This window comes from Dama dama, chromosome 12 (genome assembly GCF_033118175.1).
Source record: "Dama dama isolate Ldn47 chromosome 12, ASM3311817v1, whole genome shotgun sequence".
Classification (NCBI taxonomy): domain Eukaryota; kingdom Metazoa; phylum Chordata; class Mammalia; order Artiodactyla; family Cervidae; genus Dama; species Dama dama.
Window position 1 is genome coordinate 75,288,441 of NC_083692.1, and position 16,436 is coordinate 75,304,876.

General features: G+C 42.8%; 1 protein-coding gene across 1 annotated transcript; it reads right to left on the reverse strand.

Moving 5' to 3' along the window:
* Positions 1–12,794: 12,794 nt before the first annotated feature.
* LOC133067328 (seminal ribonuclease-like) lies at positions 12,795–13,259 on the reverse strand. The gene has a single exon (XM_061158477.1). It carries the CDS (start codon positions 13,257–13,259, stop codon positions 12,795–12,797), a length of 465 nt encoding a protein of 154 aa, XP_061014460.1.
* Positions 13,260–16,436: the final 3,177 nt, after the last annotated feature.

A 16,436-nucleotide genomic window follows, 5' to 3' on the forward strand; every position in this document is an offset into this window, starting at 1 on the left:
TATTGGACTATTGTTCTTTGCTTCTGCATTTTCTCATTTCTGTGATTTAGCTTATTCTTTGGCTAAATTTTTTCCACAGATAAAAGGAAGACTGAAGACATACATTCCCGATCCATTTCAGTTTCTTTATATACATAAAATGTGATATTTATCTCCACAAATTGCTCTGAAGAATTTGAAAAGAGCTAATAGAGTGGATAGACTAAATATATTGGTTGCAGCTTCATGACTGTTTTGCTGTTTTCAGGGAATATTCACCTCTCTGGATCTGTTACACCAGAGTAAAATAGATAGACTGGATAATTGGCAAAGCAATCAGTTCAGTCACTCAGTTGTGTCTGATTCTTTGCGACCCCATGGACTACTGTACGCCAAATTTCCCTGTCTATCACCAACTCCCGGAGTCTACTCAAACTCATCTCCATTGAGTCGCTGATGCCATCCAACCATCTCATTTTCTGTCATCCCTTTCTCCTCCCACCTTCAATCTTTCCCAGCATCAGGGTCTTTTCAGATGAGTCAGTTCTTTGTATCAGGTAACCAAAGTATTGGAGTTTCAGTTTCAGCATCAGTCCTTCCAATGAATATTCAGGACTGATTTCCCTTAGGATGGACTGGTTGGACCTCCTTGCTGTCCAAGGGACTCTCAAGAGTCTTCTCCAACACCACAGTTCAAAAGCGTCAATTCTTCGGCACTCAGCCTTGTTTACAGTCCAACTCTTACATCCATACATGACCACTGGGAAAACCATAGCTTTAACTAGGCAGACCCTTGTTGGCAAAGTAATGTCTCTGCTTTTTAACATGTTGTATAAGTTGGTCATAGCTTTTCTTCCAAGGAGCAACTGTCTTTTAATTTCATGGCTGCAGTCATCATCTGCAGTGATTTTGGAGCCTAAAAAAATAGTCTCTCACTGTTTCCACTGTTTCCCCATCTATTTGCCATGAAGTGATGGGACCAGATGCCATGATCTTAGTTTTCTGAGTGTTGAGTTTTAAGCCAACTTTTTCACTCTCCTCTTTCACTTTCATCAAGAGGCTCTTTAGTCCTTCTTCATGTTCTGCCATAAGGGTGGTTTCATCTGTGTATCTGAGGTTATTGGTATTTCTCCCAGCAATCTTAATTCCAGCTTGGGCCTCATCCAACCCGGCATGTCTCATGATGTACTCTGGGTATAAGTTAAATAAGCAGAGTGACAATATACAGCCTTGACGTACTCCTTTCCTGATTTGGACCCAGTCTGTTGTTCCATGTCCAGTTCTAACTCTTGCTTCTTGACCTGCATACATATTTCTCAGGAGGCAGGTCAGGTAGTCTGGTATTCCCATCTCTTTCAGAATTTTCCAGTTTGTTGTGAGTCACACAATCAAAGGCTCTGGCATAGTCAATAAGTAGATGTTTTTCTGGAACTCTCTCGCTTTTTCCATGATCCAACAGATGTTGGCAATCTGATCTCTGGTTCCCTGCCTTTTCCAAATCATAAAGGATAATTTAAACATATACCTGTGTGCATGTGTGTGTGTTTATATACTAATATATATTAAATGTATATATGTAGATGGATTTGGGGTATGGATTCGGTTCAACTTTTTAATGATTCCTGAAAAACTGATTGACATTCTTCTGGGTGAGTGTAGACTTATGCACAAAAGTTCTAATTTGCTATTTAAAAGATCATTTTGTAACTTCTGTAGTTTGTTTCCTAACCTGTAAACTGGGGGTAATTAAAGTACCTTACTGAATGTGTTCCCTCAAAGTTCTTGTATTAAAACCTAACTCTCAATATGATGACATTAGGAGGTGGGTGGGGCCTTAGGGAGGTGATTAGGTCAAGAGAGTGGGGACCTCATGATGGGATTAGAGATTCCAGAGAGCTCCCTTGCCTCCTTCTTTCAGATGAGGTAATAACAAGAAACAGTGGTTCATAGCTATGGAACTGTATGTCCCTGTTTGCCTACAACTATCTCCATTTATGCCTGCTCCCTGGAAAAATTAATAATAGTGCTCCTTTTCTTTCAATTCCTGAAAATGTCCCAGTTTGGACAGTAAATTATATGTTCACCCTAGTTAGAGCCCATAGTAAGCCCTTAATTGATGTTGTGGTAGTGTTATTATTACCAGTATTGATACTGTTTCCCTAAGAGTCACAAGTTCACTTTCAATTTTGAGTTAACAGGAGTGACAATGATTGTTTTTCATTGGAAGGGAGAGATGAACTGATGGGCCTTTAAATTCTATCTTTATGTAGAATCAGAGAGCAGCATAAACAAAGGGGACATGTCAGGAAATGCAGGGCAGGCAGATCCAGGCTTGGGGCACCTGTGAAGGTCATGAGTCATTGTAGACACATTAAGATTAATATCAGGGGAATGTGCAGCAGGCACTGACAAGTGGGAAGCAATGCCTGTGAGAGAGAATTGGGACCCTGTGTATAGACCAAGCACAACTCTAGAGGGGGGATGGTGGGAGCCATGTAATGCCTGAGTCTGAGGTGGGGGGTGGGGGGATGGGATGGAGAAGATAAAAGGAAACAAAGGAAGTGGATGAAGCCTGGAGGAAGGGATGTCTAAACTATGCACCTGAAAGTTTGCCTTTCATTCTCTCTACTGATTCTGCTGTTTCATTGTGACCCTTTCATCTTAAGCAGAGTATGGTAGGGGTAGGGGAAAAATTTCAAACATATTCTAAACATTTTTAGTAGTCTTGTTTATTATAGTGATAGGGGCAAATAATTCTCAAACTCCTTTAGGCATATTACAAGATTAAGCAAATGAGTTCAGTTCAGTTCAGTTCAGTTGCTCAGTCATGTCCGACACTTTGTGATCCCATGGATTGCAGCATGCCAGGATTCCTTGTCCATCCCAAGTCCCCAAGTTTGAGCTTGCTCAAACTCATGTCCATCGAGTCGGTGATGCCATGCAACCATCTCATCCTCTGCAGTCCCCTTCTCCTCCTGCCTTCAACCTTTCCCAGCATCAGGATCTTTTCCAATGAGTTAGGTCTTCGAATGAGGTGGCCAAAGTCTTGGAGTTTCAGTTTCAGCATCAGTCCTTCCAACGAATATTCAAGACTGATTTCCTTTAGGATTGACTGGTTTGATCTCCTTGCAGTCCAAGGGACTCTCAAGAGTCTTCTCCAACACCACAGTGCAAAAGCACCAATTCTTCAGCACTCAGCCTTTCTTTATACAATGAGGACAAGCAAATGAACAAATATAATGAGTACAAGTGTTAATGTTGTGTATTGGAAGAAGGGACATGTGATAACCTAATGGGAAGGTAATGCAGGAGAGAAAGAAGATTTTTCTCTGTCCATTAAGGTTCAGTGACTGGAGACCTGCAAATCAAACAAAATATAAATTAACAAGAAAATAAAGCAAATTAAAATTGCATACATATGTACACCACCAAGAGTGAACCATCATGTGGACTAGGCTTTCAGTGACTATGATGTGTCCCCTGGTTCACCAGTTATAACAAATGTACCCCTCTGGTGGAGGACGTTGATAGTGGAGGATGCTCGACATGTGGCAGGGGTGGGAGTGGGGCTAGTGTATGGGTATTCTCAGTATTTTTTGCCCAGTTTTGCTGTGAACCTAAAACTGCTCCACAATAGGAGGCGTATTTAAAAGGAAATATTTTAAAAGGAGATGATGACTTTTTCAAAAATTTTGAAGACCTAAAAGACAAAGAAAAAGTAGGGAAATGTAACAGTAAAATTGACTAAGGAGACGTACAACTAAATGTGACACTTCACATCAGGCTAGAATCTGCACTAGAGGGAAATATGCTATCAAGGATATTACTGGGCTAAGTGACAAATTTGTATACAAAATAGATTGATAAAAGTATTGCATCAAGCGTAAATATACTGCTTCCAGCCAAAGTTGTCTATTTACCATTTTCTGAATTTCCTTTTGAATCATTTGCCTTTCCTGCCGCCTAGGGTGCACTTGCCCATCCATTCACATTCTGTTCCTCTCCAAACTCCAAATAACAACCTCATGACCCTCCATAGTCTTGCCTGGCTATTTCAGCCCTGAGGGATCTAGTCTTCCTCTGAACTCACAGAACCTCATTCTGCACTGCTTATGTTCTGCTTTTGTGGCCTTGCACTTTCAGTTGTCTCCTTATATAAATTTAGTTTCCAACTAAATGGGAAGCAAACTGACATAAAGATATGATGTTATACTTCCTTTTACCTCCTTGACCTCCCTTATGATAGATGTGCACTATAAATAACTTCTTTGACAATTATTTACCAGGCATCTATTACACACTAGGCCTTATTAACATACAGAGATGAGACACAGTACCTGCCCTCAAGGCACTTACAGTTAATAGGGAGAGCCAGACTATTACAAAAAGTTTTCAGCCTGCAAGAAGCATAAAGAAAGGAAGAGGAATTGTTCCAAGGAAGGCTCCACGGAGTAGCTGACACTTAAACTGAAACTTGGAATGTGTGTAGGTGTTCACAGGTGGACAGGTCTCCCTGTGATACACAGCTGAGAGAGGGTGGATGGCACAGGAAAGAAATCTGTATAGCCTCCAGGTCCACGGCTCCAGACTTTTGCATCAGTGACACGAGCCTCAGGCTGCGCCACGGGGACAGCTAAAACGCACACAAAAGAGAGGAGCAGGTGGGTGACCTCAGGAGACTGAAGCCTTTGCTGGAGAAGCTACAGTGGGGGCAGGGGCAGGCTCAGGGTTTGCATCACTCAGGCAGAGAAGTGAGAAGGAAGTCTTGATATTAATCAGGAACATGTAGAGTTTTGTAAGATTGGTAAGGTTCAATGAACCCATCCTGAGAACAAGTCGTCAGGCATCTGGGCAGGCTGTACTCACTCGCCGTGCATCCAGAGAGGAGGGGCTGGCTGCTCTCTGCACAGATAGGGTAATTAGACCACAATAAATGAGGCCAATAAAGAAGGAAATTAGACCACTGAGAGAGAAAGGGGAAATCAAATGGAACTTCTTTACTCTTATCGGTGATCTTTCATTGCCATTAATGTATGGGATAATTGGTTAGAGATTGGTTTACCTCTTCCTCTGTTTTGGCAAAAAAGAAAACTACACAGAAAACTAATGAAATGAGCTTCAACATCTATCCTTAGTAATCCAGCAGATCACTTCACATCCCTTCTCTGCAGCTCGATAATAATGATGCTAAATCTCTGTGTTTGCATTATCCTTTTTCTCTCTCTCTTTTTGGCCATATAACTTGCAAGATTTTAGTTCCCTCACCACTGGTGGAACCTGTGCATTCTGCTGTGAGACCACAGAGTCCTGAGCACTGGACTGCCAGGGAATTTCCTCTGTTCTTACTACTTACGATAAATTAACATCTGAACAGAATTCATCATTGCTTAACACAGTTTGGTGGCTGCTGCTGGTAGTTAAATGGATACTCCTAATAACAGCTGCTGATGTTAGAAATGTTAGCATGGTCCTCCAGGGAAAGTATCACTCAACTTCTCTATCTAGTAATGAGGCTCATTACAACACTCTTTCCTCTGCAAAAGGACCTCAGAAGCTCATAGATACACTCCCAACTTTGAGGGTCCCTATGGGCAGAGACCTGCTCACCTGAGATTGTGCTGCTGTGTGCTTGCCTGGGTCAGATCTTACATAGCTTCTCTCTGTGAGCTGATCCCTATTTCATTCCAGTGACAGTGTACAGTCAGTACTGTCTCTTTCTTTAAGAAATTGGAGTTTCTCTATCATTTTCCTGAGGTCATGCCAACCCTGTGACAGGAAATCTATTTCCTGGAGAATCCCCTGTGTTGTGTTTGTTATGTTTAAGTGTCTGTTTCCCTTTTGTTAGTAAAGATAGTGCCCAAACTGCCAAATGGACTTTTCATCCACACTGGGGCCTGTGGAGTTTAATGTAGGAGAGAGAAAATGAGACAGAGATAAATCTGCAGCAGAGTTCATGAGCCTCAAGCTTGATTTGATTAAACCTGGAAGAAATTTCTTCATGAAAGTGTTTCTTTTGTGAGCTTCCCAGATGGTTCAGTGGTAAAGAATCCACCTGCCAGGGCAGGAGACACAGGTTCCATCCCTGGGTCAGGAAGATTCCCTGAAGAAGGAAGTGGCAACCCACTCCAGTATTCTTGCCTGGAAAATCTCCTGGACAGAGGAGCCTGGAGGGCTAAAGTCCACGGAGTCGCAAGAGTATCTTTCATACTTCTAATGGTGAGTTTAATTCAAATGATCATTATATCTACTACTGTGGGCAAGAATTCCATTGAAGAAATGGAAAAGCCCTCATACTCAACAAAAGAGCCCGAAATGCAGTACTTGGATACAATCTCAAAAACGACAGAATGATCTCTATTTGTTTCCAAGGCAAAACATTCAATATCACAATAATCTAAGTCTATGCCCCAACCACTAATGCCAAAGAAGTTGAAGTTGAACCACTAGACCATGTGGGTATGACCTAAATCAAATCCCTTACGATTATACAGTGGAAGTGACAAATAGATTCAAAGGATTCGATTTGATAGATAGAGTGCCTGAAGAACTATGGACAGAGGTTTGTAACATTGTACATGAGACAGTAATCAAGACCATTCCCAAGAAGAAGAAATGCAAAAAGGCAAAATGGTTGTCTGAGGAGGCCTTACAAATAGCTGAGAAAAGAAGAGAAATGAAAGGCAAAGGAGAAAAGGAAAGATATATAAATCTGAATCCAGAGTTTCAAGAAGAGCAAGGAGAGATAAGGAAGCCTTCTTAAATGAAGAATGCAAAGAAATACAGGAAAATATAGAGTGGGAAATGCTAGAGATCTCTTCAAGAAAATTAAAGATAGCAAGGGAACATTTCATGCAAAGATGGGCACAATAAAGGACAGAAACTGTATGAACCTAACAGAAGCAGAAGACATTAAAAAGAGGTGGCAAGACTACACAAAGAATCTACAAAAAAGAGCTAATGACCCAGATAACATGATGGTGTAATCACTTACCTAGAGTCAGACATCCTGGAGTGCGAAGTTAAGCGGGCATTAGGAAGCATCACTATGAACATAGCTAGTGGAGGTGATGAAATTCCAGCTGAACTATTTCAAATCCTGAAAGATGATGCTGTGAAAGTGCTGCACTCAATATGCCAGCAAATTTGGAAAAGTCAGCAGTGGCCACAGGACTGGAAAAAGTAAGTTTTCATTCTAATCCCAAAGAAGGGCAATGCCAAAGAATGTTCAAACTACTGCACAAATGCACTCATTTCACACACTAGCGAAGTAATGCTCAAAATTCTCCAAGCGAGACTTCAACAGACGTGAACCAAGAACTTCCAGATGTTCAAGCTGATTTAGAAAAGGCAGAAGAATGAGAGATCAAATTGCCAACATCTGTTGGATTATAGAAAAAGCGAGAGAATTCCAGAAGAACATCTACTTCTTCTTCACTGACTACGCTAAAGCCTTTGACTATGTAGATCACAACAAACTGTGGAATATTCTTAATGAGATGGGAATAGCAGACTGATTGACCTGCCTCCTGAGAAATCTGTATACAGGTCAAGAAGCAACAGTTAGAACTGGACATGGAACAGCAGACTTGTTCCAAATGGGAAAGGAGTCGGTCAAAGCTGTATATTGTCACCCTGCTTATTTAACTTATATGCAGAGTATGTCATGAGAAATGCTGGACTGGATGAAGCACAAGCTGGAATCAAAATTGCCAAGAGAAATATCAATAACCTCAGATAATGCAGATGACACCACCCTATGGCAGAAAGTGAAGAGGAACTAAAAACCTCTTGATGAAAGTGAAAGAGGAAAGTGAAAAATTTGGCTTAAAACTCAACATTCAAAAAACTAGGATCATGGCATCTGGTCCCATCACTTCATGGCAAATAAGTGGGGAAACAATGGAAGCAGTGACAGACTATTTTCTTGGGCTCCAAAATCACTGCAATGGTAACTGCAGCCATAAAATTAAAAGACAGTTGCTTCTTAGAAGAAAAGTTATGACAAACCTAGAGAACATATTAAAAAACAGAGACATTACCAACAAAGGTCCATCAAGTCAAAACTACGGTTTTCCCCATAGTCATGTATGGATGTGAGAGTCTGACCATAAAGAAAGCTGAGCACTGAAGAATTGATGCTTTTGAACTTCAGTGTTGGAGAAGACTCTTGAGAGTCCCTTGGTCAGCAAGCAGATCCAACCAGTCAATCCTAAAGGAAATCAGTCCTGAATATTCATTGGAAGGACTGATGCTGAAGCTGAAACTCCAATATTTTGGCCACCTGATGCAAAGAACTGACTCACTAAAAAAAAGGCCCTGATGCTGGGAAAGATTGAAGGTGGGAGGAGAAGGGGACAACAGAGATGAGATGGTTGGATGGCATCACTGACTAAATGTTCATGAGTTTGCGCAAGCTCCAGGAATTGGTGATGGACAGGGAAGCCTGGCATGCTACAGTCCATGGGGTCACAAAGAGTCAGACACAACTAAACGACTAACACACACACGTCACTATCAGGACAACAAAAAGTGGAAGAAGTGAAGGTCAAAGACTTTATTTCCTTTACATCCTCTGAATAGCCTTAACCTGTAACCACTGACTAACGTGAACCAGTAAATATGTTTGGTCCCTTAGAGCACCTTGTGGAATCTTCCTTCGTGCACTACTGATCATCTAAGGTAATGGGGGAATTAAAGACATTTAAGATAAACTCTTCCAGAGAAGAAAAGAAATGTAAACCCCAAATGGATGTGACAGTTCCATTTTTTACTCCCCTGAATGGTGTTACTAACTTTTTAGATACTTTTCTAAAGCCTTGTTAACCATAGTAGCTGAGCATTAATGTGGGTTAGAATCAAGCATTCCATCACAGCATCAGTTTTCAGAGGATCCATTATAATGCCTAACCTAACCTCAAGCAAAGTGCTTGTACCTTTTTGGGGGGCTTGAAATATAGTCTGTAAGGACCACTCTGTAGCTAATACAAGCTGCTCTGGGGTGACTCAGAAGAAGGTACAAGCACTTTGCTTGAGGTCACACAGCTTAAAAGTATCAGGGCTTTTAACAAAACTTCTTTAAATTTTTATTTACCATCTTATTTTTTAGCTGTGCTGAATTTTTGTTGCTGCACGTGGGCTTGCAGTGAGTGTATTCCACTTGCAGTAAGCAGGAGTTACTTTCTAGCTGTCGTTAATGGACTTCTTGCTGCACTGACTTCTGTTGCCGAGCACAGGTTCTACAGCCTTCTGTAGTAGCGGCTCTCGGGCTCTGGAGGGCAGGCTTTATAGCTGTGGTGCACAGGCTTATTTGTACCCTGGCGTGTGGAATCTTCCTGGACCAGGGATAGAAGTGGTGTTCCCTGCTTTGGCAGCCAGACTGTTAACCACTGGGACCACCAGGAAGTCCTTAATAGAACTTTTAATTATACCTTTATATGTATTCACACAAAGATCCTGCTTTCTTGTTGACAGCAAGCTTCTTTGACTTTTCTTAGAAAGGATGGCAGAAGACCAAGGGAGAAGTCAATGGCAATTCTTCTTAGAAAAAATATTGTTGCATTAAAATATAGATACCCTGGAAGGTGTATGTTACCAATCAGACTTCTGAAGGACAGCAATTGGGAAACTGTAGTTATAAGGAGGGGGAAACATTTTACCTGGAGGGTTCTTGGGAGAAATATGTGGATTGACCACATAAAAAGTAGTTAAGAAGTCTCTGAGCAGCCCTGGAATTCCAAATATTCCCCCATCGATATCACCTACCTGAGGAGGAGTCCAAAATTCCAGGTAGTGGAATTTGTGCAGTCTTCATTGCAGCAAGCAGAGGATTGGAGAGAACCTCAGAATGTCTGATTTAAGGGGCAACGATTTTAAATGACATTTAAAATTGGTTTCTAGTTTTAAAAAGTAGCACATATTCAGTAAATAAATGTTAGAAAATTTGGAAAAATTCCAAATCTAGTCAGTTGTAATCTCACCAACCAAAGGACAAAATGCTTTTTGTATTTACAAATTTCCATCCAGTATTTTTCCTGATTATATTTAAAACTAAAATGCGTGGTGAGGTACATACTAGTCCATGTTCTGCTTTTTCATTCAGCAACATAAAAGGAATGTTTTCCACTCCCATATAGTTCTCCTAGGGCAGAGTTTATGGCAGCAGAATTTGCCATCCTACATTGGTGCCATCACTTGTTTAACCTTTGTCCTACTGCTGAGTATTTCAGTTACTTTCCATTTTCAGGACAGCAGCCTGAGAGCTGATAACTTTGAAATGTTGCCCTCAGTGGTGGTGAACTATCCTGATGAGCCCTTTCAAGTGCACCTGATGAGAAGGGTAGGGACTTGTTGTCCTTAAAGTTCTTGGGTTTTGTTTCAGTTTAGAGCATTTAACTCTAAAGCGCCACAGTGGCTCAGACCGTAAAGTGTCTGCCTGCAATGCGGGAGACCCGGGTTCAGTCCCTGGGTTGGAAAGATCCGCCAGAGAAGGAAATGGCAACCCACTCCAGTACTCTTGCCTGGAAAATCCCATGGATGGAGGAGCCTGGTAGGCTACAGTCCATGGGATCGCAAAGAGTTGGACACAACTAAGCGACTTCACTTACCTTACCTTAACGTGTTAACACATCTCACTGCTGGTGAAACAAAATGCACATTCTTCTAACCAAAGCCCCTTATTTACCAATCCATGGAGGGATATCTGGGCCAGCCTCGGTGACTGTTGGCATTTCACAGACAAAACCCTGAAAGCGCAGACGTGACTTCACCTACTTTCAATTTCGTTTTTCTAAAACTTTTCTCAAAGTGATCAAATTATGAAATGGATGACTGTTCCAGAATTTTCTATTATTTACTTATAAAAATGGCTTTTATTTTTCACTTTCTGCCAGATTTCAGAGATGACAGCACAGTTTGACTCAGTGAGTGGTGTCCCCCTGTGTAGCATTATTGTTGCGGGGCAATCCCTCCCATCAGAGGGATCTTAGAAGAGTCACAGGATATAGTCATTTCTGTCTATACAGATGCCCATCTTCAGAGTTAGCACCTCAATTTTAAGATTAATCTGCTTGAGTTACTCTGGAAGAGGTTAGTACTCCTTTATTTGTGAGGCAGCAATACTCCCTCCACAGAAGAGAAACCTCTGGTTTTTGTTGCTGTTGTTGTTTGGTTTTTTTGGTCCCACCCTGTGGCCTCTTAGTTCCCCAACCAGGGAGGGAACACTGCCCCCTGCAGTGGAAAAGTGGAGCCCAAAGACGAAGCTCACATGGTCCCCTGGCCCAGAACATGCAGGGAACCAGTAGCCAGAGATGGTGACTCTATAGAGTAGATGGAGCAAAATTCCAAGTGAGTGTTTGAACCTCCACTAAAATGCTCTCTTAGCTCTAGCTCAGGAGGATTAATGAGGAACTTCCAGTTTGGAAGCAAGAGTTAGACAAACTTAGGGAAAATTCTATCTAAAGAAAATAGATCTAGAAACAGTTTCCCTTTTTCCCCTCCTCCATCCTCACTGTAAGGAGTGAGATTCCCTACTACCACTGAATCAGCTGTCCGCCCCTCACACCACAGACTCCAAGGTTAAGCACTCACTTTACCTAAAAACACACAATTGATTCCACTATTTATAAATGTAGTACACATAATGACAGAACTGGTTAAACTGGTTGGCAATAGGATCTCTCTCTAGTTTTATGACCTCGTCTAGAGCCAGATGCAAGTGTGCACAGAGGATCATATGAAATGATTACATGCTGCCAGAAGCCGAGTCTAGTCTTTTCAATGATGTAAGCAAGGGTTGTGGAGAACTGAGTAGCCTCGCAGACAGGAGCACTGGGAACATGTGTGAGCTACCAACAACTCAGGCAGAGAAAGCAATGACTCCACAGCGCTCCATGAAGGAGGGAGACTAGGTGATTTCCCCCTTGTGGCAGGCTCCAGTAGTGGAAGGAGCAACAATTGAGTGGCCCGGACACCCAGGGTCTGGTCTCAGTCAGACACTAACAGATGCCAGGAGCAGGTCACTTAACCTCTCTAAGACTCAGGGTGCCCTCCTGTAAAAGGCAGGGGTTTCATTAGGTCAGGGATGGCCATTGGATGACACATACACCCTCACATCACCTCCCTCAATCCTTTGGTGGAGACCACTGCTCCATCACATCACTGTTTAGGCATTTTTCTACAACATTCTAGGCAGGCATTTCCACTTAGAGTTGGCCCACAAGCTGAAATCTACTTATCAACCCCTCATTTGGTGATCTCTGAAGTCCTTTCTAGCCTCTGAAAAGAGAGTTCCAAGTTTCCAAGTGAGAGAGAACCATCTTTCTGATTTGGCAATAGCTCCTCAAAAAAAGGAAAATGGGGACCTCCCTAGTGGCGCTGCCTGTCAATGCAGGGGATGTGAGTTCGATCACTGGGTCAGGAAGATTCCACATGCCCTGGAGCAGCTAAGCCTATGCACCACAACCACTGAAGCCCTCATGCATGGGGACAGCATCAGTAATTCAGGTGGTTGCAAGTGTGTTTTATTGAAAGTAGCAGTGATTTGGTTAACATGGGTCCCATATTACAACCCACTCCTCACCCCCCAAACTACACAGGGGCAAGCCTCAAGCCGGGGGAGCATGTGTGTGTTGGATAAGAGCCCTAAGTAGCTTGAGTTATTACCCTCATGCCAGGGAAACATGGTGTGTGTGGGGGGTGGGGGGGGAGTTGCAGGGATAAAAGCCTTAACTAACTTGAGTTATTGCTCCCAGGGCAAGGAAACATGAGGGAGAGGCAGATGCCTTTGTGATGAAGTGGCGCATCTTGCTGCTCTGGCCTCAGGTGGCGATGTACACTGAAGCACCAAAGTGGACTGGCACGTACGGTTTTCCTTCACAAGCCACTATGATGCGTTTCTCCGCCCGGGTGGTCTTGTAGGCACAGTTGGGGTACTTGGAGCTGCCAGTATTTCGGCATTCTGTAATGTGCATGGCAGAGTTGCTCTGGTAGCAGCTGGACTGCCCATTCTTGCAGGCGACTTTCTTCTGGGAGCACACGGCCTTGACATTGGCCAGGGACTCGTGCACAAAGGTGTTCACTAGCCTGCATTTCCCCTGGGTCATCTTCCGGCAGAACATCATCAGGTTGCAGTAGTTGGAGCTGCTGCTGGGGGAGTTGCCAGAGTCCATGTGCTGCCGCTCAAACTTGGCGGCCGCAGATTCCTTGCCCAGGGAAGGCTGGGCCCACACCAGCAGCAGCACCAGGACCAGCAGTGGCAACACGACTAGAGACTTCAGAGCCATGATGACCTTACTCCCCTGGAGGAGCCTGAATGAGAAAAGGGGGAGAGGAGGAAAAGCATCACCTTAGAAAGGGAACCCCAGCTCCCACCTGTAGCCTCCCTGGCTTACAGTCAACCAGAAAGATGTCCCTGTTCCTAAGAGCTTTTCTAGGTAAGGAGACACTCACATATACTCTTCCCACAAACATTTGACTCCCACTTCCTACAGAGGGATTATCCTCCTTTCTAGATGGTGACCTCAGAAATGACCTAAAATCCTAGCAGTCCTGTCTTTGAATACAGAAAGTTTTTTGATATGAAATATATTTGGAAGATAAAATACACTCATGCAGCTTTTTTAGTTCAGTTCAGTTCAGTTCAGTTGCTCAGTTGTGTCCGACTCTTTGTGACCCCGTGAATCACAGCACGCCAGGCCTCCCTGTCCATCACCATCTCTCGGAATTTACTCAAACTCATGCCCATCGAGTCGGTGATGCCATCCAGCCATTTCATCCTCTGTCAGCCCCTTCTCCTCCTGCCCCCAGTCCCTCCCAGCATCAGAGTCTTTTCCAATGAGTCAACTCTTCGCATCAGGTGGCCAAAGTACTGGAGTTTCAGCTTCAGCATCAGTCCTTCCAATGAACACCCAGGACTGATCTCCTTTAGGATGGACTGGTTGGATCTCCTTGCAGTCCAAGGGACTCTCAACAGTCTTCTCCAACATCACTGTTCAAAAGCATCAATTTTTTGGCACTCAGCTTTCTTCACAGTCCAACTCTCACATCCATGCATGACCACTGGAAAAACCATACCCTTGACCAGACGAACCTTTGTTGGCAAAGTAATGTCTCTGCTTTTTAATATGCTACCTAGGTTGGCCATAACTTTCCTTCCAAGGAGTAAGCGTCTTTTAATTTCATGGCTGCAATCACCATCTGCAGTGATTTTGGAGCCCCCAAAAATAAAGTCTGGCACTGTTTCCACTGTCTCCCCATCTATTTCCCATGAGGTGATGGGACCAAATCCCATGATCTTAGTTTCCTGAATGTTAAGCTTTAAGCCAATTTTTTCATTCTCCTCTTTCGCTTTCATCAAGAGGCTTTTTAGTTCCTCCTCACTTTCTGCCATAAGGGTGGTGTCATCTGCATATCTGAGGTTATTGAGATTTCTCCTGGCAATCCTGATTCCAGCTTGTGCTTCTTCCAGCCCAGCATTTCTCATGATGTACTCTGCATATAAGTTAAATCAGCAGAGTGACAAAGGAGCCTTGACGTACTCCTTTTCCTATTTGGAACCAGTCTGTTGTTCCATGTCCAGTTCTAACTGTTTCTTCCTGACCTGCATACGGGTTTCTCAAGAGGCAGGTCAGATGGTCTGGTATTCCCATCTATTTCAGAATTTTCCACAGTTTGCCAGACGGCAGTTATTCTTCTCCTTGCTGGGTGCCCTTAGGGCTCACCAGCTCACATGGGAGAGCTAAAATCACTGGTGACTATGACATCCATGTTTACATCCATGTATATATATATACACACACACACACACATATATATATATTGCAGGGAGAAGTCAATTCCGACTCCATGTAGGAACTGTTTCTTTGACTTGATTTTGTTATTATGATCATATATAAAGGCCTGCCTCAGAGAATCCTGACCCTCTGCCTGACTGTTAGAATAAAGTGCCTTGTTCAGAACCCTGTCTACCAATAGATGGCAGGAAGGAAGAAATTAACACACCGCCCTGCCTGAGACTTGCCATTCTAGAAATACTTGCAAGATTAATGGCCTTTTTACCTTGCTTATTCACCTTCCCCCATCTCTGATCCATAAAGAAACCTGACATCCTGATCAAAGGAATATAATTATTTTGAGACAATAGTCAGCCATTTTCTCAGTCAGCCAACTTTTCAAATAAAGTCATATTCTTTGACTCAATGCCTCATCTCTTGGATTCATTGGCCTGTCGTGCAGTGAGCTGGATGAAGCCCAAGCTGTAATCATTGCCGGGAGAAATATCAATAACCTCAGATATGCAGATGACACCACCCTTATGGCAGAAAGTGAAGAAGAACTAAAGAGCCTCCTGATGAAAGTGAAAGAGGAGAGTGGAAAAGTTGGCTTAAAACTCAGCATTCAGAAAACTAAGAGCATGGCATCCACTCCCATCACTTCATGGCAAATAGACGGGGAAACAATGGAAACGATGAGAGACTTTATTTCTTTGGGCTCCAAAATCACTGCAGATGGTGACTGCACCCATGAAATGAAAAGACAGCCGCTCCTTGGAAGAAAAGCTATGACCAACCTAGACAGCATGTTAAAAAGCAGAGACATTACATTGCTAACAAAGGTCAGTGTAGTCAAAGCTATGGTTTTTCCAGTAGTCATGTACGAATGAGAGAGTTGGACTATAAAGAAAGCTGAGCGCCAAAAAATTGATGCTTTTGAAATGTGGTGTTGGAGATTCTTGAGAGTCCCTTGGACTGCAAGGAGATCCAACCAGTCTATCCTAAAGGAAATCAGTCCTGAATATTCATTGGAAGGACTGATACTGAAGCTGAAACTCGAATACTTTGACCACCTGATACAAAGAACTGACTCACTAAAAAAGACCCTGATGCTGGGAAAAATTGAAGGTGGAAGGAGAAGGGACAACAGAGGATGAGATGGTTGGATGGCATCACTGACTCAATGGACATGAGTTTGAGTAAGCTCCAGGAGTTGGTGATGGACAGGGAAGCCTGGCATGCTGCAGTCCATGGGGGTCACAAAGAGTTGGACACGACTGAGTGACTGAACTGAACTGAACTTAATGTGTGTGGGGGGAGCAAATAGGGATTCTACAGGAAATAAATGAGATTTTTAAGGGAATAAACTGGATGGAAAATAATTTGTGATAATGTCTGTCTATGCAAATGTGAGTGATCTATCTTTCCCCAGGCTGTAAAACTCTCATAAGTGGATTTATAGCAACTTTACCCTCAGAAGACTCTGCTTTTATTCAGATAAGAGATGTTCCAAAAAAGCTTCTTTCTGCATCTGCTGGATCTCAAATATCTTATTTAAAATAACCTTAAAAGAAAAATAACCTTCATATCAACTCTGCAGACCTGAGTGGGTACCCACACTAAGCAGTTTAGAATTTGATCATTCATTCATTCAACAATGGGAATACAGAAATAAGTTAGAGGGCCTGC

Bases quoted from the DNA above. Each gene is read 5' to 3' on its own strand.
- LOC133067328 (XM_061158477.1), bottom strand. From the start codon at position 13,259: ATGGCTCTGAAGTCTCTAGTCGTGTTGCCACTGCTGGTCCTGGTGCTG.